Raw genomic sequence first — 21,838 nt, forward strand, 5'->3', positions numbered from 1 at the left:
TGCCAAATGGGTGGCAGGTCACTTTACTGAGAAGGGGAAGTTCAGTGAGAGACGTGAAGGAAGCAAGAGAAACTACAATGGGAATAATGTATTCTTGTAGGTTATGTAGGTTTTCAGTATGTGATGGGACCAAAATTCTGCTTCTCTATCCCTGCATCCAGCATTAAATTTAACTGGACACCAAACAGAGAATGGGAAGAGCTAAAACAGTCCCGCCCTCCCCACCCATGCCCCCCCGCTTCCCCCTTGTAGATAGTTGTTTTTTTTTTTTTTTTTTTTTTTTTTTTTTTTTTTTTTAAGACTTCTTTCTTACTTTGAAAAGCAGAGTGACAGAGAGGGAGGGAGAAATAGAGAGGAAGATAGATAGATATTGAGATCTTCTATCTGCCGGTTCACTTCCCAAATGGCCAGGACAGCCAGGGCTAGACCAGGCTGAAGCATGGAGCCAAGAATTCCATCTGGGTCTCCCTTGTGGTAGGCAGGGGCCCAAGTACTTGGGCCATCCTCTGTTGCTTTCCCAGGTGCCTTGGCAGGGAGGTGGATTGGAAGCAGAGCAGCTGAGACTCAAACCATTGCTCCAGTATGGAAATTGATGCTGGCATGCAGGCAGTAACTTAACTCAATGCATAATGACCCTGACCCCTGAATATACAGTTTTTATAATTCAGGTTAGGGTAGTTGTTTGGGCTGGGAACAAATTCCAAAAAGAAAATGCCGATAGCCACATTAAGAATTTATTCCTGGGGCTGGCTTTGTGGCATAGCAGGTAAAGCTGCCACCTGTGATGCTGGCATCCCATATGGGCACCTGTTTGTGTCCTGGCTGCTCCACTTCCAGTCCAGCTCCCTGCTATGGCATGGGAAAAGCAGCAGAAGATGGCACAAGTGCTTGGGCCCCTCTACCCACGCTGGAGACCCGGAAGAAGCTCCTGGCTCCTGGCTTTGGTCTGGCCCAGCCCTGGCCATTGCGGCCATCTAGGGAATGAACCAGTGGATAGAAAAATCTCTCTCTTTCTCTGTCTCTCCCTCTCTGTAACTCTGACTTTTCAAACAACTAAATCTTTAAAAAAATTGTTTGTTACAATGACAATCATGGAAATTAAATACGATGCCATATTTGATTAATCAAAGAGGTAAATTTGCTAATACCTGATATAGGCAAGTTGCTGTGAAGGTGGCGCTGTTTCATTTTGCTTGTAGGAATGGATTCTGGAAAAGCAATATAGCAACGTATAGAAGTGTTAAAAATACTCATGCTTCTTGATTTAATACATCCATTTCTGGATTCTGCCCTAATGAAATAATCAGAGATGTCAAAGATGTGTATGTGAAAAATTGGAAGCAGCTTGAATGTCAATAGAAGCACATTTAAATACGTCACACTACCACGTGAATTTGCTATATAGCCATCTAAGCTTGTGTTCTTGTGAACATTAGAAAATGTTTATGATATGATGTCAGTTGTGAATTACAAGCTTTAAAGTAAATACTGTAATAGTTTAATGGTACTTATCATTAGGTGATAGGATTATGGGTGATTTTTGTGGTTTTAATGTTTTTCTTGTTCTTTTCAATATTTTTGGAAAGTTTTATGAACAGATCATGTATTTGTTTTGACATAGGAGGAATGTATGACCTCCCCAATGATACTGTTAGTATTTTTAGACCTCTTGCCTGGGAAGATTTTTTTTTTTTTTTTTGACAAGCAGAGTGGATAGTGAGAGAGAGAGACAGAAAGGTCTTCCTTCTGTTGGTTCACCCCCCAAATGGCCGCCACGGCTGGCGCTGCGTCAATCTGAAGCCAGGAGCCAGGTGCTTCCTCCTGGTCTCCCATGCGGGTGCAGGACCCAAGCACTTGGGCCATCTTCCACTGCACTCCCGGGCCACAGCAGAGAGCTGGACTGGAAGAGGAGCAACTGGGACAGAATCCAGCGCCCCAACTGGGACTAGAACCTGGTGTGCCGGCACCGCAGGCGGAGGATTAACCTATTGAGCCGCAACACCGGCCACCTGGGAAGATTTTTCAAAAAAAATTTGTAAAGGCATCACCTTTTTGTAATGTACCTTAATACATACTTCTTTAATGCTTATTTTATATGCTAGATAGAGTCTTCTACTGGTGATTATTAAGACCTTACTGTCTGGTAAAGGAGATAATAGAAGCAAAAAAGTAATGTTAATATGAAGTAGGATATTGTAAATGGTTTAGGAGGGAATGAAGTGGTATAGAGAATTCTGAGAAAATATGAATTGTATCCAGTGAAGGGATACAAAAAAAAAAAAAAAACTGATGAGAGAAAAATTCTGGAAAAAAAATTTTCCAGCATGAATACGAGTCTTAAGAAGTATATATTGGAGAAACTAGGGGGAAAAAAGTCAGAGTTCAGTGTAGTATGAGGGAAAGGCCACCATGGTGTCTATGTGAATTAGAATTCTTCTAATTCAGATGAAGTGTGTGAGAGTAAAGGGCAAGGGTCAAGTCCTGGGTTGATCCTGCATTGCTGAGAGGCTCATTTGCCATGCCTGTATATTAGTGGGTAGAGAGGAGTTGTGTTCTTGAATGAAGAAATGTCAGGATGGAGATTTCTGGTAAAATGAAGATTCATTGGCAGCAATTAGTATAATAGAGTGATGCCGGGGTGGCTTTAAGGTAAGGATCTGTAACTGAAGCGTAATCCCAAGAAGCCCAGAGTGATCAGTGAAATTCAAAGAGAATGGCTAGCAGAAACATTATGGGTAGATTGTACAGCATTTGGAAACTTGTTAAATGCTGGAAAAGTGAGAGAGAGAAAAATAACCCAAGACTGATCCAAAGCTTTTGCTCCAGAATGACTCTGAACTTAGAGGAGCTGATTTGGGTCAAAAATAATTTAGGCACATTGAGTTTTAGGTTTCAGTAATTCTTGCAATTGGAGTTGGCTTAAGAATGAATGAAACACTTAGTAGAACCTTGTTAGGCACTGTTTCTTGCTGATTACTGGAACTTTAAAGATACAGAGACTGTCTACTTTGTGATAGCACATCTCTTTCTGGAGAGTTACATCAGATTTAACCAGTGTTGACTCAGGGCCAGTGCTGTGGCACAGCAGGTAAAGCCACGACCTGCAATGCTAGCATCCCATACAAGCACCAGTTCAAGTCCTGGCTCCTGCACTTCCCATCCAGCTCCCTGCTAATGCACCTGGGAAAGCAGCAGAAAATGGCCCAAGTGCTTGGGCCCCTGTACCCATATGGGACATCCAGATGAATCTCCTGGCTTCTGGCTTCAGCCTGGCCCAACCTGCAGCTGTTTTGGCCATTTGGGGAGTGAGCCAGCAGATGGAAGATCTCTCTCTGTCTCTGTCTCATTCTCCTTCATTCTCATTCTCTCTCCTCTTTCCCCTCTCTCCTCTCCCCTCTCTCCTCTCTCTGTCTCTCTCTCTCTCTGTCTCTCTCTCTCTCACCCTACCTTTCAAATAAATAAATCTTTAAAAAACCAAAAAAACTAAGCACTTACTCAATGCCTGTCATGGCTTGCACTTCATAGGTAGTAGACAGAAAAAGACCTGGACCTTTCCTCAAAGTCATCATCATCTTAGAAGAGTTGAAAACCATCCGAGGCATTTCATTTGGAATGTATAAGATGCTCAGGTTCAAGTTCAGGCATTATGGTTAGACTGCCACATTATAGGTATTTGTGAGAAGAATGTTATAATTGTGGCCATCTGGGCAGCGAGCCAGTGGATGAAGGATCTCTCTCTCCTTCCCTCTCTCTCTCCCCCTCTCTTTCCCTTCTCCCTCTCCCTGTAACTCTGGCTTTCAAATACATAAATAAATTTAAAAAAAAGACTAAAGAATATAGAATCAATGCACAGATACTTTGGGGAGTGAGTAAATTTCAAAGCCATGTATGAATGCCTAAACTTTAGTTTGAATATTGGGAATTACGGAATACTGAGTATATTCTAAAGAGAGCAGGAAGTGTTAAGTAAGAAAAAAATGAAAGGAAAAACAGATCAACACATGTCCTGTGCCATTAACTGTTATTGAAAGGGAGATCACTGGTAGCAAGAGATGTGTGAGAATTCTGAGATCAATGCTATGATAATTACTCTGTATTGAGTAAAGCTCTCCAAAATGGAAATTAAGAATAGTATGTTAAGAATAAATCTTTCAACTCCTATAAAGAAGGCATATTTTTCAGTCTCTTTTAAAAAAGATTTATTTATTTAAAAGGCACAGTGACAGAGGGAGGGGGAGAGACAAAGAGAGATCTTCCATCTCTTGGTTTACCCCCCAGATTGCTGCAACAGCCAGGGTTAGACCTACTGAAGCCAGGAGCCTGGAATTCCCTGCTGGTCTTCCATGCAAGTAGCAAGGATCCAAGTACTTGAGTCAGCCTCTGCTGCCACCCAGGGTGCACATTAGCAAATAGCTGGATCAGAAGCAGAGGAGCTGGGACTAAACCAGGTAGGAGTACTCTTACAGGGCATATGGACATCCCCAGAGTTAGGCTGTGCCACAGTGCCTGCCGAAGGGGTGGAGATTTTAAAGTTTATTCTTTTTTTTTTTTTTTTTTTTGACAGGCAGAGTGGACAGTGAGAGAGAGAGACAGAGAGAGAAAGGTCTTCCTTTTGCTGTTGGTTCACCCTCCAATGGCCGCCGCTGCAGCCGGCGCACCGCGCTGATCCGATGGCAGGAGCCAGGATCCAGGTGCTTTTCCTGGTCTCCCATGGGGTGCAGGGCCCAAGCACCTGGGCCATCCTCCACTGCACTCCCTGGCCATAGCAGAGAGCTGGCCTGGAAGAGGGGCAACCGGGACAGAATCCGGCGCCCCAACCGGGACTAGAACCCGGTGTGCCGGCGCCGCAAGGTGGAGGATTAGCCTATTGAGCCACGGCGCCGGCCTGATTTTAAAGTTTATTCTAAAACAGAAGAAAACTATGGTGAAAAAATACCTATATGACAAGTATTTCTGATAGAACACTGAATTATTTCATATTTATTTGATTTAAATGAAAGTGATTTTTATGATTGTAGTTTAGTTTTATAGATACGTATCGGAATATAGAATCAGATTTACATACGCTTGCTTCATTAAATGGCTTCCCAAATAATCTTCCTCAGTAGCTTTTCTTGGTCTTACACAACACGTGATATGTATGGGGGGGCATAAAATGGGAAAAATATTACTGTGTCATTTATAAAGGCATAATTATATGCCAGATGCCAAATTTCCCCTCCAGGCCTGGACTGGGCATTTCAAAATGGAATAATATTGTTGCTTTTTTTTCCCAACTGTAATATACAATTTTAAGCAGCACTTATCTATGTATTTCCATTTGACCAGTTATTACGTAAACAGATCAGAACATAATCAGATGTTTCTAAGACTAAATAATTGACTTAAAAACAGAATTTCAGCTGTGAGATTTCATCTTAGTATGTGTTATAACTAATTTCCCTCCAAAGGAAGAAATAGGTTGTCATTTTAGAAATAATTGGTACTAGGAAATATACTTGAATCTGTACTCACCAGTCAGCAATAACAACAAAAAGATTTCAGTTTGCTAAATATACTTGTCTTACTTGTATTATCAAGTGATAACCACACTTGATATTAATGGGTATCATTAATACCCATTAATATCAAGTGTGCTTGTTTTTGATTGATTGCAAACATAAATAAATTACTGTAAATTTAGAGATTTTAATTTTTTTTCTTATACCTGTTCACAGGTGGCAAACTTTGGTCATATATCAGTAAATTTCTAAACAGAAGCCCTGAAGAGAGCTTTGAAATCAAGGGAGTGAAAAAATCTACACTCACTCAAGTTCACCTGCAACAGCCAACTGCTAGTCCTCAGGACAGCAGCAGCTTTGAATCCAGAGGCAGTGACGGTGGAAGTATGCTTAAAGCTCTTCCTTTGAAGACTAGTCTCACTCCAAGTTCTCAGGACGACAGCAACCAGGAAGATGATGGCCAAGATAGCTCTCCAAAATGGCCAGATTCTGGCTCAAGTTCAGAAGAAGAATGCACCACTAGTTATTTAACATTATGCAATGAATATGGGCAAGAGAAGATTGAACCAGGGTCTTTGAGTGAGGAGCCTTTCCTGAAGACTGAAGGAAGTGGTGTTGATACCAAAGCCATGAAGAGCTTCCCAGCCCACCTTGGTGCCGGCAGTGACGGCACAGGCCCACAGCTGGTGACTCAGGAGCTGAAGTTCTTCCCTGGAGATGAAGACCCAGAAGCAGTCCGTTCTCCAGGGGCATCAGAGTCCCTCAGCAGATCGAAAAATAGCCCCATGGAATTCTTCAGGATAGACAGCAAGGACAGCACAAGTGAACTCCTGGGACTTGATTTGGGAGAAAAATTGTATAGTCTGAAATCAGAACCTTTGAAACCATTCTTTGCACTTCCAGAGGGAGACAGCTCTTCCAGGAGTTTTGATGGCAGTGAGAGCAAGGTCGAGTTGAAAGCTCAGGACAGCATTAGCAGGGGCTCCGATGACTCAGTGCCTGTTATTTCGTTTAAAGATGTTGCTTTTGATGATATCAGTGGTACTGATGAAGGAAGGCCTGATCTTCTCGTCAATCTACCTGGTGAACTGGAGGCAACAAAAGAAGCTGCAGCCATGGGACCTACTAAGTTTGCCCAGGCTACCATGGGCATAATAGAAAACAAACTCTTGGAAGCCCCCGATGTTTTATGCCTGAGACTGAGTCCTGAACAATGCCTAGCACATGAAGCACAAGACACGGAGAAGTTGAGTGAGCCCTGTAGGCCCCAACCCCACAGTGTAACAGAGAAGCACTATGCACAGGAGGACCTGGGGAGGTTGTTTGTAGCAGCTGCTGATCAGAGTAGTTCAGGAGAGCCGTCCTTGTTACACAGCACAGATCCTAAGTTGCAAGGACTTGGAATAACTGCAAGCATCAAAGAAGAGCACTTAGTCCATATTTCTAATTCACTCTCAGGTGCTAATGAATATAATGTAAACACAGACACTTTAAAACCAGAAGAAGTGTTACTGTTTTCAGATCAGACTGATGATTTGGCTAAAGAAGAAGCGACTGCTTTATTCCAGAGAGACTCTGAGATTAAGGGAGAAAGTGGGTTAGTGCTGGATGGAGACAAGGAAATACATCAGATTTTTGAGGACCTTGATAAAAAATTAGCACTAAACTCCAGGTTTTATATCCCAGAGGGCTGCATTCAAAGATGGGCAGCTGAAATGGTGGTAGCCCTTGATGCTTTACATAGAGAGGGAATTGTGTGCCGCGATTTGAACCCAAACAACATCTTATTGAATGATAGAGGTCAGGAACTTTTGCAAATGCATTTCTTTTTATTCGCTGTTGCTTCCAATTAACTGAGTAGGCGTTTTATCTTGTAATTAGTATCTTCATTTCCTGTCTAGAGCTTCATTATCAGTGCAGCAAATTCACCCCCAGTAATAGCTTCTAGTACTTAATGATGCCATTATTCTTAATGATACTGTTTTTAGCTACAAAAGGAGTAATTACAGTTCACTTCTGCAGAAAATGGAAGAGAAAAATGTTTTGATTTCTCCTGTCGTTTTGTTTTTAGGACACATTCAGCTAACGTATTTTAGCAGGTGGAGTGAGGTGGAAGATTCCTGTGACAGCGATGCCATAGAGAGAATGTACTGTGCGCCAGGTTAGAGCAATCTCCTAAAATGTCTCACTTGGAAAAGTGGCTCAGCTGCTCTTATTTCTTTACAGAAGTTGTGTTTTTCACCAGCAGTTCACTTATTTGGTTATCTCTTTAATCCTTTAAAGAAGAGAATTTGGGCATAAAACCATGATTTAGTCCATAGGGGTATATGTGTATGCATATTTGTTGTTGTTAAATGGATCTATACTTCCCTCAGGGCTGGCAGTGAATTCTTAGAAATGTCTTAGCTTTGTAATGATTCGAAGGACCTTTAAATAACTTGAATTGGGGCTGGCATTTACCTCCTGTGTTGGATGGCCTGGGTTTGATACCTACTTTAGCTTCTGACACTAGCTTCCTGCTAATGCAGATCTTGGGAGGCAGCAGTGAGGGCTTGAATAACTGGGCTCCCGCCGCCCACGTGGGAGTCCTGGATTGAATTCCTGGCTCACAGCTTCCACCTGGCTCAGCCCAGACCATTGTGGGCAGTTGAGTAGTGAACTGGTAGATGGGCATTTTCTGTCAGTCTCTCTGCTTCTCAAAAAAAATAAGAACAAAACGCCAAACCTAAACATCTTTAAATGGATCATGTTTGTTTGTTTAGCTGTCAGAGATGGTTGATAAAAAGGGTTAAGTTCCTTAATATGGATAAAATGCAGATTTTAGAAAATGAAATGTGATTTCAGTGATGAGCCAACCTAGTATTTTACAGCGTATTTGAAAAAGGTCTTTATATATTTAAGAAAATTAAGGAAGCATGTTTTTAAAAAATTAGAGCTTAAGTTCTGCAGGTGTTTGATCCTTTGTTGATTATTTTAGGTATCTTAAGCATATTGAGTTCTTTTCTATCATCTGTGTGGATGGGGCTATATTTGAATCCAAAGTTTGTTCCCCCTTTGCCTAGCACTTCGCCTCTTTGGTTGGCCACAGTTACTTCTCTTGTCACCCATTGGCTTTCAAAGGAGTTTCAAGCTGATTATGTTGACATGATGTGCTTGGTTGCTGATTAATATGGTGCTTAATGCTTACTAGCTAACTAGTGTGTTGATGCTTGTTTCTCTGTATAATAGGAAATGGTTATCGTTAGGATTGAAAGAGCTGTATTGTTTTTTGTTACAACATTCATTGTTAAGAATTATTTTGTAGCTTTTCAAGCTACAAAGCAAATAGCCTGAAACTTTCCAAGAACAAGTATCTTCCTGTCTGGCAGTTATACCCTTCCTTCTCCTTCTTTCTAGTGACAGTAGAGCATGCCTACATTATTGTGTTTTTCTCAAATAGATAATGTGATGCTGGTTTTTGTTGTTGGAATTTTATGAATGTGATTTAGTTAACGAGGGAAGAGTTTTATCATGAAATCACTTTATTGCAGTTATTTGGTTTTTTAAAAATCTCTAATTTGATAATGAACAACATGTTAGGTGCTCAACATATTTTTATTTATGATGAATTTGGAGGTTTTAGGATCAGAAGTAAAATTGGAAGTTCTTTTGCTGAAACCTGTACTACATCCTGTAATACAGTGCCATGTAAACCACTCAGCAAAACCAGACGTTCATGGGCTTAGTAAATGCTCACCACTGAGTCCTTATCTTTTGTTTTTATTGTTATGTTCTTATTTAAAACTGTCTGTGAGGTTGTTCTAGCAGATTGATTTTTCTTAGTTTCAAGTGCACTCATTTTTACTTTAATGCTCATAGCGTGTTGGCATGCTGAGAACTTTAATATCTATGAAACAGAACCATATTATATTCATCAACAGGTACACACTTTGAGTTTCATGTGCTGAAATGCTGAATTGAATACAGTTCCTAAGTTCTAATTTGCAAGCCTGTTCCCTGAAATCACAATTCTCACAGTTCACCAGCAGGTGGCAGTCCACCATTAATGGATTTTTGCTGTCCTCTTCCAGCTTGTCCTTCACTAACATTTGAAAAAAGCTGTAGTCTGAAGAGGAGCTTTGATGTAATTCTTTGCATAAAAGAATTATACTTTCAAGCTTTGTGACTCGCAAAAATGTTGTAGTATTATAGCATACAATGAACAGCGTGGAAAATCTCCTCATTCCTTGGGCCTGTTACTTTTAGCAACAAGGTAAAACTAGTAAAGGGCTTAATCAGAAAGTAAATGAATGCTGTAATTTAGATGATCTCAAACCCAGAGAGTTCTAGGACTCAGTTAATCCCATGTGTTCCTGCCCCTGACTTAGACTGACTCTGTAAGGAGAATCAGAGCAAAACTTTGTAAATTACTATTTATTTCAAAGCTGAATAGCAGTGCTAAAAGTATGATAAAAGTAGGCTCTCCCCAACCCCTTCTCAAAGGGTGCAGTAATGATAATATGCTAATATTTCAGTGTTTAAAAATCACCATTCAATATGTACATGGAGACATAGAGTACTTAGCCACCTTTTGATCTACCTTTAGAACAGTAAGTGTTAAAGTAATTCCCCTCCCACTTCCTAATTCTAACCTTAGTGTTATCATCCAAGTAACTCTGAAGCAGGTTAAGCAGCTGATGTTTGGTTATAAAGTAAAGTTGTCACAAGATTCGTTTCTGTTTAAACAGTGTGCAACCTCTACTCCTCCCTCTCCTCCCTCCTGGGAATCCTTATCACATATTTGTCCTAAAAACATTACCCACCTGCCCTGTACTTTATAATATCAGCAATGTATCTTTTATCTTCTGGATGATGTGCCTTTATATTTTGAGAAAAATTTCCAGTAACAGATTCGATTTACATGGACAGAAACTTGAGCAAATGCCAAACTAGCAGGGGGGCCATTATTCTGCTCTATAAATAAGTTTAAAAAAGAAAAAAAAAACACACAGAAACCTGTGAATCAACATGTTTTGGTCTAATTGAGGGGAGAAGCAAGATAGATAAATTTTGAAATGCAAATGATCACCTTCTGTTATTTAAGAATGGTTTCTGACAACTTTGTGATCTTAGATTTTTTAAAAAGTCATATTCATTTAAACAGTGTATATGCCCAAGGATGTCTGAGATTTCCAAGTTTCTACAATAAAACTAAGAACTTTTTTTTAAAGTTGCCACTTTTTTATATTAAAGAAAACGAATCCAACAACAAAAAGACAAAACCCATGGAGCTTTCTCTGTCTACATCTGTGAAAAAGCCAGCACATAAATGGCTGCAGCTGCAGATCCATCAAGAGGATCTTGAGAATACGAATTCACTGATCAAACCCAGCCCTGTTTTCAAAGTAGAAACCATTCCTTTTAGGTTCACTTTGTATCCTTAGATTATCTAGGATGATTCTCTAGAAAGGTTTTATTATTTTAAATAAACATCCTTCATGGTAAATGGGTTCTTTTCATACCGCAGAAGCACAGAAATGGAGTTCAGAAAGAGTAAAAGCAAAGCAGTAGTCCACAAAGTGGGAATAGATTGTACAGCATGGCCATGTGAATGTGACACTGTCTTGTGTCCTTTTGAGGAGACTTTTAGATCCTTCCTTAGGAGACTTCGACATATTCTCTGTTGTGGTGGTGGTGAGAAATTATAGAATAAGTGCACAGGGACATTGGTTTTTTCTTCTCCAGTGGCCTTCCTTGTAGTTACTATTATTTTACCTCTGTGTGTACACACACATTCACACACATGATGCCAAAGGACAGCTATCCTTTGTCATTTGAACTGTTATCATAGTGTGGAATAAGTTTCTGTTATAGCATCTTAAGTATAACAGAAAAATAATATTAAGGTGTAAAGGGGGAGAATTTTTTTCTTTTTCCACCAGTATTTTTTTAAGCCACCTGGATCCTAATCATTAAAAAGCAGCTAGAAAATAGAAGCTATACTGTTAACCATATAAAACACAGAAGACTGTATTTGAAAATTTAGTAGAAAATCCCACACAGTGAAGTAAAATTATTTATATGTTAGCGTTTATGTAATACAGTTGCCCCTGCTAGTCTTAGACAAGTTGATACGGTACCGTATCAGCTTGTGGGTGTGTGTGTGTGTCTTTCACTTTTATTTTCCACCCGTGGCAGGCCTTTCATTTGAAATGCTTGAAATTTACATCGCTACTTCTCACCGAATACTTTTCAGACTTGAGAATTTATAGGTGAATATGTGTGCAAATTGAAGAAGTCCAAAATGCTTTTCGCTGCAGCCCAATCTCCATGCTCCCAGATGTCAAATGACAGCTTTGCTTCCTCTCTTAGGCGATTTCACACTTGGAAACAGCTCACAGCTGACGGCGAAAAGTGAAACATAGAGAATTCATGCTGAAAAGTGTCTGCAAAATTCAGTTTTCGAGCGTGACATTTATTTACTAACATCCTTTGCTCCTCTAGCTTGGCTTTATAAGATAATTCATGAATCTAGTTTTGTGGGTAGTCTCTCTTGTTCTTCTCCATAAACGTGCTTTCCACTTGATTTGTTTCTTTTGAAGCCCGGTGCTGTGTGTGGTAGTTATATATTGATAATTACAAGTAGAACTCAGACCACGGATAGAGGAACGTGTCTTGACGTCATCAGAAGTTTAAGATTTTAAGTAAAATATTTAACTGAAATTGAAAATTCTCAAACCTAGCTATTGGTTCCAGATCAGGCAGTAACTTGTTGGGTGACTTTGGGCAAGTTATTTCAGACTTTTTCAGCTCTCAATTTAATAATTGTAAAATAGATCTGTTGAGTGTAAATAAAAATCAGATACCAAATCCTCTGATACCCTACTTACACAAAAGTTAGTCAGCATTCAAATTCATCTTATTAAGGCAAGATTTTTTTTCTTCAAGGATAAATACCGATTTCTTATCTAACATTAGTAGGATTAAAAGAATTATTTCATTTGGGCTACTTGTAAAAAATATATTCTTATTCATTTACAGAGTATGTGTGGAAATGAGAGATCTGTGGAAAACATTTTCATGTAGAGGAAAAAGCCAAGACAACTTTGAAGTGGGGTCAAAGTTGAAAGCCAAGGTTCTCAACAAAGTTGCTTAAAGAAGAAAGAATTATTTAGATATGAATTTATGAGTCCTGGGTAATTTCACCAAGCATGAGGACTCTTAATTTTAGGAATGTGAAGCTAAGAGACAAAGCAAATAAATATAGATATATATTTCAAATAATGGTAATGATATAACCAGGAAAAATGAATATAGCTATGGTGTAGTCTTATTTTTTTCCTAAAGGAAAAAGAAGAAAAAAGCAAAAAGGAGCTGTAGAAATAATTTTAAAAGAAAAAAAAATAGTTGTGGTTAAGATTTAAATGCTGTGTTCAAACAGTAGTTCTTTGTTTCATTTAGCCTTAAGCAGCTTCAACAGGAGCTGTCTTGTAATATGGGAGATGGTTTAATGTGGTTCTTGAATGATTAGTAAATGTGTTTAATTCTTTGCCTTTTGTGCTTATTCTCATAAAAAACAAATTTTTGTCTACTTCAGGAGAACCAGTAACTTTTCAGGTTTGCCTTAGAATATTGAAAATTTTATACCAGGGAATCTTTCCTGATATACTTCAAACTTGAAATGTATAAAATATAAGCAAAAAAAAAAAAAAAAAAAAACCAAACAAACCACAAAACAAAAAAACAAAGGCCTCCAGTCAGTACAAGTCTTACCTTGTCCAGGCAAGTCCCTGCTGATGTAAAGAAAATAAAAGAGTCTCTTTAGGAAGAGGGAAGGGTCTGGAACCCTGGTATCCATCCCGAGTTAAGATCACTCTGTGTTGAAACAGACCTGTTCTTAAATTATACTTCACCATAGCTGGCTACAGAATCATTTGTCTCTAGAGGTGAGAATGAGACAGAGTAATAGCAAAGAGTTTGGTCCCTGCTATTTGGTCTCTGAGTGAATGACACATTAGCACATCCCAAGAGAAGACATTCTTCAGCTGTCAAAACTAGAAAGTTGATAAGATGAGTGAATCGATAAGCTTTGTACAGTATCTCGGGATGTTTCAAAATTTCCCTGATATGTGGGTTTGAGGGAGGGGGGTTCCTTTAAGCTGTAGTTTATTAAAAAGAAATTAATTTTAACCTTTTTGTTTACTCCAGATCATTTTCTGTATGACCTTGGGCAAATTTCTTTTTCAGAAGAGAGCCCTGACACTAAAGACTTGCAATTCTAAGTAATCACTGCTGTATAAGACTTCTTGTTTTGGGTGTCTACATTGATATTTGGCAACTATTCAGCTAATTGCCTCCACCATGCATTATTGTAAAGAAGCAAGTGAACTCCCTTGTCTCGGATAGGTTACAAAGAAGTGGCTGTGCTCAGTCTTACATGTTGTGTACAAGTGCAATCGGCTGGCTACTTTGGTCAAATCATCAGATTTTATACCCTATACATTCTTGTCAATTTGAATTTCCATGAAAGAACCAGGTCTTTGTCCTTCTAAGCAATCCTTCACAAATATTTCCTTCAAATACATGTTCTTAAATGCGAAGGTTTTAAAAAGTTAATGATGAGAGGGCAAACAGGATTTCAGAAGCTCCTTTAATCACAGCACGTGTGGCAGTCTGCTTGCCTAACATAGCAACGAAGCATCGGAGAGAGATGGAGAGCGAGAACGCTGTGCCTGTCATTCCCACAGTTTTCAGTTAGCCTTTTCCCCATCAATCAACTTTAATGGCTTTGGTTGGGTAACACTGTGACACCCGATGGCTATTCAGAATGGAGTTGTTGTGATATGATCAATGGAAAATGGAGCATGCTGTTGGTTTCTTTTTTTTTTTTCCCCTACCAGAAATGCAGGGGGAGAGAGCAAGCAAGATTGTATAGAGCTCAGAATTATAATTATAATCAGTCAACCAGAAGTCCTGCAGTGGTTACTCATTGCTTATTTGATCTCACAAGGAAACGGTACAGTAATGATACCTATAAACTCCCTTGAAAAGTAATACTTGGCCCTGTGGTGCTGAATCAAGTGAATCGAAGGAATTTTGACCCAAGTTGTGCAGATAATTGCAGGAAAGCTCAGAACGTGGTTGCCAGGTCACCACGACAACCAGAAATTCAGAGCTGGGTGGTGGGAGAGAAGCGGAGTTCCGTATCTGGCCAGGCCTCGCCTAGAGTAGCTGAGTGTAGCCTGTGCTCACTTCCAGTTCCCCACAGTACAGCAGGCATAGGGTTCAGGTAATTGAATTACCTGAAGAGCAACTGAATTAATAATGAGGCGGTGGCAGGAAGCAAGACTGGAGACAGATGAACGAAGCAAGCAAATGCGTGTTGGGTGGAGCAGCCCGGCCTCCCCCCTCACCTGGCGGTGCTGGAAGCAGCACAGGGCCCCAGCTGCTGCAGACTCTTCTCCCTGGAAAGTTCCAGGCTCTGTCATTGGTCTTTTCTGAATGATACACTCATGAAGTGGGCTAATGTGGTCCTGGGAACTTGCAAAGTTCATATACCCTATTCTACAAGTATGGCATTTGAATAAGCAGTTGAGTACACTATCAGAGGGCTTTATGGGGTATAGAATGGGTAATCGGGCAGCCAATGCTTTTGGAAATAATATCAAATGAAAAAAAGGGCGCAAAATGCCCATTTGAGAGGACAGACTAGGCAGTGAAACTTCCAGGCCTGGTCATCTGTCACCGTGAGCCTGGAGGTCTGCTCCTGAGAGGTGTTGGGAGATCTTAGGCAAGAACATTCCTTCTGTCCAGATTAACTCACATCACATACAGGCTCCCTGTGACTGCAGTGTGCCTTCGGACTTTTAAACTCGAAGCTGATAAACTTTGATCATTTATTTAGTTTATAGCTTTAGAGGAACAATCCAAGGCTGAAATGAAAATGAATTTTTCTTCTCCTAATTGCTGTGGCTTTTAGTTTTGCTTTCAGTCATAACATTTTTGTCTTCTTTGTGTAAACTAGCAAATCTGTCTATCTAAAATAATTCCAAGGGGATAGCTAGGTAGTGTAGTTGTCCTACAGTGTACTTCAATAAATTTGGTTTTGATAACCTTTAAAAAAATACTTCTGACTGATAATACTGACCTCAAGAGAGCAGCAGCCAGATAATGTAGCCAGTTTACATGGTTGTAACACGGTTCATGTAATGAAGTGCCAGATTCCTTACGTTGAGAGGGATAGGGGAAACCGTGAGTTGCTTTCCAGGCCTGTCCCCTCTCTGCTCCCAGGGTGTTTCAGCGTTTTCCCCTTGGTGTAGCACATGCCACCCATGCCAGAGCACACTGTGGCATGCATGCAGCAGCAGTTGTTATTCTGCAGAGGGAGCGTGGATTGGTGTCCGCTCTGCCACCCAAGTTTAAGCCTGGAATACCCGTGGTCATCAGCTGACGCACCTGCACTCTCACCCTTTTCTAACCTCTGTCTCAACCTGAAGCCAAGGATGCTTGAGAGAATATTGGGGACTTTCTATACTGGAATATGTCAAAGTGCAAAGGGCTGGATGTAGATCTCTATGCTCAATGGGATTTAAAGAACACAGTGTGATGAGGCCTCTGTAGGTGCTTTGAATGCCATGAATGAACAGTGCTGCAAATGCAAGATTGATATATTTATTCAACAAACATTAAGTGCCTCCTGTGTCCCAGGCACTGTGCCTGGGAGTCAGAAATAAAAGCCATAATTGGTATAATATTGACAGTTACTTTTGAAGATTTCTATGAAAGGGAGACTACCCAAACAGAGGACATATACAATTGGTTAACTAGGATGTTAATAGACCTTTATAGGTGAATAGTTGTATTTATAGAATGGTAATTTACTGAGCTAACAAAAGACGTGCTTAGCTGTCCCTGTTCCCACAGTTTAGTTCCATATATTGTTGGACACAAAAAATGCTTTCTTCTGTGTTTCTTTCTCTTTGCTCTTTAGTCATCAGCTGTACTGGAAGACTAATGCTCAGCCCCTGCATAGAAAATCTTTATACACAGCAAGAGCTGGTGAGAGAAATTGACGAGGATTTTGTAATTCTAGTCCCTTTCAATTAGCAACAGATGCTGCCGGGAGAGATTGTGTGGGGACACAGTGCTGTTTCTCTACTCTAGCTGACATGGAATGCTCACTGCACAAGAAAGATGTTCTTTTCCTTGGTCCAAGTGTGTCACTAATGAGACGTCAGATTTTTTTTTTTTTAACCTTTCTCTGCTCTTAATCCATGAATGAAGTCTGTCTTCCTTGGAAGAGAGTCAGGAAATTCTTGACCAATTGTAACAGCAGTTAAATCTTATTAAACACTTAAAGACACTGTTTTCTCTTTCTGATACTATAAAAGTGTACACAGTGCTTAATTTTAAGATTTTCTGTAATTTTTCTTCTTGCACTGTCTTCTTGCACTGTCTTCTTCTCTGGATCCTAAAAATTCATTTGTTTTTGTCACTGTGTTTATTTGCCATTCTGCCAAAGTATACTTTCTCCTGATTATCCTTTTAATGTACTACATGGGGCCACCATTCTGATATTTGGATTGAATGTTGTATTGTTTAAGTGAAAGATTCTTTCAGCATCTGAATGTTGATTTGAGTGTTACATGAACACGTTATTTGCAGAAGTTGCTGTTTTCTCAGTGATTTTTATGTGGCCTTTAATAATAGTTCCACAGTTACTGTAAATGAGAGTGGAAAAAAAAGTGTAAGGTTCTATTTATGATAAAGGAGTACAGTTAAAAACAGTTTAGGAGAAATATTTAAGTAGTTCTAAATTAAAACAGAATATTTCTTTCTTTAAAAAACATTTATATATTTACTTGAAAGGCAGAGTTACTTAGAGAGGGAAAGACAGAGAGAGAGAGAGATCTTCCGTTCCCTGGTACACTCCGCACGTGGCTGCAACTGCCAGAGCTGGGCCAAGCTGAAGGCAGGAGCCTGGAGCTCCACCCAGGTCTCCCACATGGGTGACAGGGACCCAGTCACTTAGGCCATCTTCTGCTGCTTTTCCCAAAGACATTAGTAGGGAGCTGGATCAGAAGTAGAGTAGGGGCCAGCGCCGTGGCTCACTTGGTTAATCCTCTGCCTGCAGTGCCAGCATCCCATATAGGTCCCGTATTCTAGTCCCGGTTGCCCCTCTTCCAGTCCAGCTCTCTGCTGTGGCCCGGGAGGGTAGTGGAGGATGCTCAAGTGCTTGGGTCCCTGCACCTGCATGGGAGACCAGGAGGAAGCACCTGGCTACTGGCTTCGGATCCACGCAGCGCCAGCTGTAGTGGCCATCTGGGGAGTGAACCAACGGAAGGAAGACCTTTCTCTCTGTCTCTCTTTCTCTCTCACTGTCTAACTCTGTCAAATAAATTAAAAAAAAAAAAAGTAGAGTAGCCAGGTCTTGAACTGGTGCCCATACGGGTTGCTGGCATTGCAGGTGGCGGCTTAACTTGCTGTACCACAAGTTAATATTTGTATATGTGAAATTCTCTTCTAAGAAAATTCTGAATGTGCTGCATTTTCCATCCTGTCTTGGTGTGAAGATAGCAGCAAAGGGCATCCTGCTGGAGGGAAGCTATGGAATTTTCTTAGAGGTGTTTGGAATGAGGATGGGCAACTCTGTTGTTAGTGGAGATAACGAGAAGGAGAAGATGACCCGAGTGGGTCTCCCTTAGTGGAGAAACCAGGAAGCAGAAACCTCTGGTCCCAGCAGTCTGACGGTGTGTCTGAATGCGGAACATCACATTCCTTTGTGTGTCTAGCATGTTAACAGACGTAAATTCTGAATTTGGGATGTTGAGGCAACACAGTTGCTTAAAATGTAAGATGCTTTATACAACTTTGTGAAAAGGTTGGTCTATTTCTAGCTTCAGTTCAATATGGGTTCTCTACTTTTCTCATTTTTCTATGCAATTTCCAGCAGAGTTTTTGAGAGGTGTCTTTGACAAGTCCATGGATTTAGACTGTGTAGTCTCCAAGAGCAGAGTCTGTAGCCCGGAGGTGAGTGAATGTCATCTCCCTGTGCTGGAGCCCCAGAGTGCCCCCAGTGTCTCTCACATCCCCTCCCCCTCCCAGGCTGAGAGACTCTGCTTTGCTGCTTGCCCTCCCGTCCCATGCACAAGAGATGGCTTAGGGTTCCCTGAGTCTAAGCTTTCTGCCTTTTTCACTCCTTTACTCTTCAGGAACTGGGCTTTATTATAGTTACGGTTTTGAATTCAGGCGAAACAATGTGATTTTTGTCTAGAAGAGGGAAACTTTTTTTTTTTGAAAGATTTATTTATTTATTTGAAAGAGTTACACACAGAGAGAAGGAGAGGCAGAGGGAGAGGGAGAGAGAGGTCTTCCATCCTCTGGTTCACTCCCCAGTTGGCCAATCTGACGCCAGGAGCCAGGAGCTTCTTCCGGGTCTTCCACATGGGTGCAGGGACCCAAGCAGTTGGGCCATCCTCTGCTGCTTTCCCAGGCCAAGTAGAGAGCTGAACTGGAAGTGGAGCAGCCGGGTCTCGAACTGGGGCCCATATGGGATGCTGGCACTGCTGGCAGCAGCTTTATCCTACGCTACAGCGCCGGCCCCAAAGAAAGAGACTTTGAAATCTACAACTGATTATCGTTAAGGAGTCCACAATGACTTCATTCCATGTTTTAGCAAGGTCCTTGGCAATATGGGTTGCCAAGGCAGCCTTATTTTGCTGAAAAAATATCCTGGCTTGTTAAAGAATGTTCCATGAGGTGTTAAACATGAGTAAAACAAAGGCAGGCCAAGCACATTTTATGTTGTGGTATCTTTACTGTTGGATTTAAACCTGTTAATTCACTGTTAAAAGATAGTTTGAATCATTAGTATGAATCAGTGAGGTTCTGTATTGAAGACAGAATGTCAGAATTGAGAGTACTGACATGAAAGTTCTAGAATTTTACTGAAGCATTCACACATTTGATGTCCTTAAGCATTTTTGGATGAGTTGAAGTCTAATCTGGAGCTGATTCTGTGTCTTCAGTACATTAAAAAATGACAGTGGTTCGATTTGGCGACCCTGATGCATTTCACTTGCCACCCAGGGAAAGGCAGGAGTGGCTGTGCAGAGAAAGGAGAAAGGGGGGAGCTAACTCAGCAGAAGCCCATTCCTTGAGCATCTTATGTGAATGGAGGGAGAAGTTAGATAAAAGGCTCAGGCGTGCTTTGAAAACACTTCCAGGGTGTGTAAGATGTAGAAAGAATGTCAGAAGCCTGGCTGTCCTCATTTTCAGGGAAACTTAGTGACCCATAGCCAGGCCCAAACAGCAGCATAGCCAGAGCCCTGGGAATACATCTGTTTCATGCACAGACAAAAATCCGGAGTTCTTTGATATCACCATCTCTTTGTGAGTTTTGGTGGAAATGACCTGAAAATTGTTCTCTGAAGGAACAGGTTTAGTTTTTCCCCCTGATCATTCTGCTTAATGCCTGCCTGTAGGAGCTACACTTGTGGAGAGGAAGGGAAGCTATTTTACCCAGCCTAGCAACGGCACATAGAGAACAGTCCTGGGGGAAGGGTTTGCGCAAAAATGTAATGCTTTGGGTTTTATAAGAGCAACATTTTGGAAATTGACAAAGCAGTGATAGGATTTACTCTATTATTATAAATTTTTTCTGGTTTGCAAGATTTTTCAAATTTGAGGTAGAAATTTAAAGGGATTTCTCAGCTTTGCTATACTTTTGAAATAACCTCACAGATTTATTTATTATTTCTTTACATTCTCTACTTTTGACATTAGACATATATATCTTGTGTTTGTAGTAAGTACCCTATAGGTTTATATATAAATCAGTGTTCTTGTTTTATATTCACATCATTTATTTATTTATTTACTTTATAGAAAGCTTTTATTTAATAAATATAACTTTCATAATTACAACTTTTAGATTATAGCAATTCTTCCCCCCCATATCTGCCTTCCCACCCCCAAACCATCCTACCTCCTATCCCTCTCCCATCTCATTCTTCATTAAGATTCATTTTTAATTACCTTTATATACAAAAATCAACTCTATACTAAGTAAAGATTTCAACAGTTTGCACCCACACAGACACACAAAGTATAAAGTACTGTTTGAAGACTAGTTTTATTGTAAATTCTCATAGTTCAACACATTAAGGACAGAGGTCCTACATGGGGAGCAAGTGCACAGTGACTCCTGTTGTTATTTACATCTTTTATATAAGTTCTGCAAGTAAAGCAATGGATAGCCATATGACTTCAGGCTTCTTTTGGGTAATACAATTTCAGTATATATCTTAAGATTTTAATCTAAGAATTATTGGTCCTTAAGGATATTAAAAGGACAACTCAAGCCCTTCATTCTGATAATTAAAAGAAAAAATATTTTTATGTCTTAAAACCTAAAAAGAAGAAATTCCACAAGTTCTGACCTTCATTTGTTCTAATATTTAAGCTTCTCAGCTGGTAGGAAGTTCTTTGTATCTTTCCTGGAGAACTCTTTGTTGTAGCTTAGAGTCTATGAAGATCAAGGACCATTGGTCCTGATGTCAGTTTCATGTAATTAGTGCATCCCTGCTAACAGAAAGTCATTTTGAAGAGCTGCGTTGTTAAGAGGGTGATTTAAAACTTGTTCAGTGTCTTTTTTTCCGATTTTGTGTTTTGTTATCCACCTTGGCTGGCCCAGTTGAGTTAAAGATGACATTCAGCCTAGCTGTCGTGTACTTGGAGAGGCAATTTTTCTTAAGTGGGACCCGCAGGCTCTTTGGTCTGAGTGCCATTAGAAAACTGAACTGTCACATCCAGGAGGAGTGAAGAAACAGAAAATCAGGGAAAGGCAAGGACATAAGCTGTCAGGGAGGAAGAAAGGTAAAAATCAAGGAATGGTGGGAAAAAAAGGGATCATGAAAGAAGTTGACCATGGTTACAGTGCTAGGTGTCCCAGCAGTTATCTGACTTGTGCATGCAGCATCCAGGATGAGCTAGCAAGCCCAGTGGGGAGAGGGAAAGTGAGCCGGCTGTAGGGACTCTTGCTGCGGTCTTCATGGCCTCACGTTCATATCGGGGCTCATCAGACACTGTGGCAGTCGGTCTACATTTGAAATGATATGGTGCTCATTATCTACCTGTGTAGGACCCTGAGAGGAACCTACCAGGGCTTTGAAAGTGGCACAGAACTGATGACCCTAGTTCTTCGATTCCTTCGTTGAACAGGTTCACAGATACCAATAAAGGAACAGACACACCTCCTCTGTCCCATGAAGTTCCTGTCAAACATTTCCTCCCAAGTACTTCTGACTGCAGTATAGCACATGGGCAGCCCAGGGGACTGGTGAAATAGATTCTGAGTT

The 21,838-nt window shown here is 40.5% G+C and overlaps 1 protein-coding gene across 5 annotated transcripts in view; it reads left to right on the top strand.

Moving 5' to 3' along the window:
• The window catches only part of RPS6KC1 (ribosomal protein S6 kinase C1), a 186,261-nt gene that overhangs the window by 149,920 nt on the left and 14,503 nt on the right, over nt 1-21,838 (top strand). For 4 of the 5 annotated variants that reach the window (XM_002717514.6, XM_017347788.4, XM_070055300.2 and 1 more), the window contains 2 exons: nt 5,718-7,301; nt 7,573-7,662. In XM_002717514.6, coding sequence (XP_002717560.1) covers nt 5,718-7,301; nt 7,573-7,662 — 1,674 coding nt within the window. The remainder of the gene's footprint in view (nt 1-5,717; nt 7,302-7,572; nt 7,663-21,838) is intronic. The other variant, XM_089312180.1, reaches the window with a different exon arrangement.

The sequence above is a fragment of the Oryctolagus cuniculus genome, chromosome 13, assembly GCF_051225735.1.
Source record: "Oryctolagus cuniculus isolate XC-2025 breed Fujian yellow rabbit chromosome 13, ASM5122573v1, whole genome shotgun sequence".
Classification (NCBI taxonomy): domain Eukaryota; kingdom Metazoa; phylum Chordata; class Mammalia; order Lagomorpha; family Leporidae; genus Oryctolagus; species Oryctolagus cuniculus.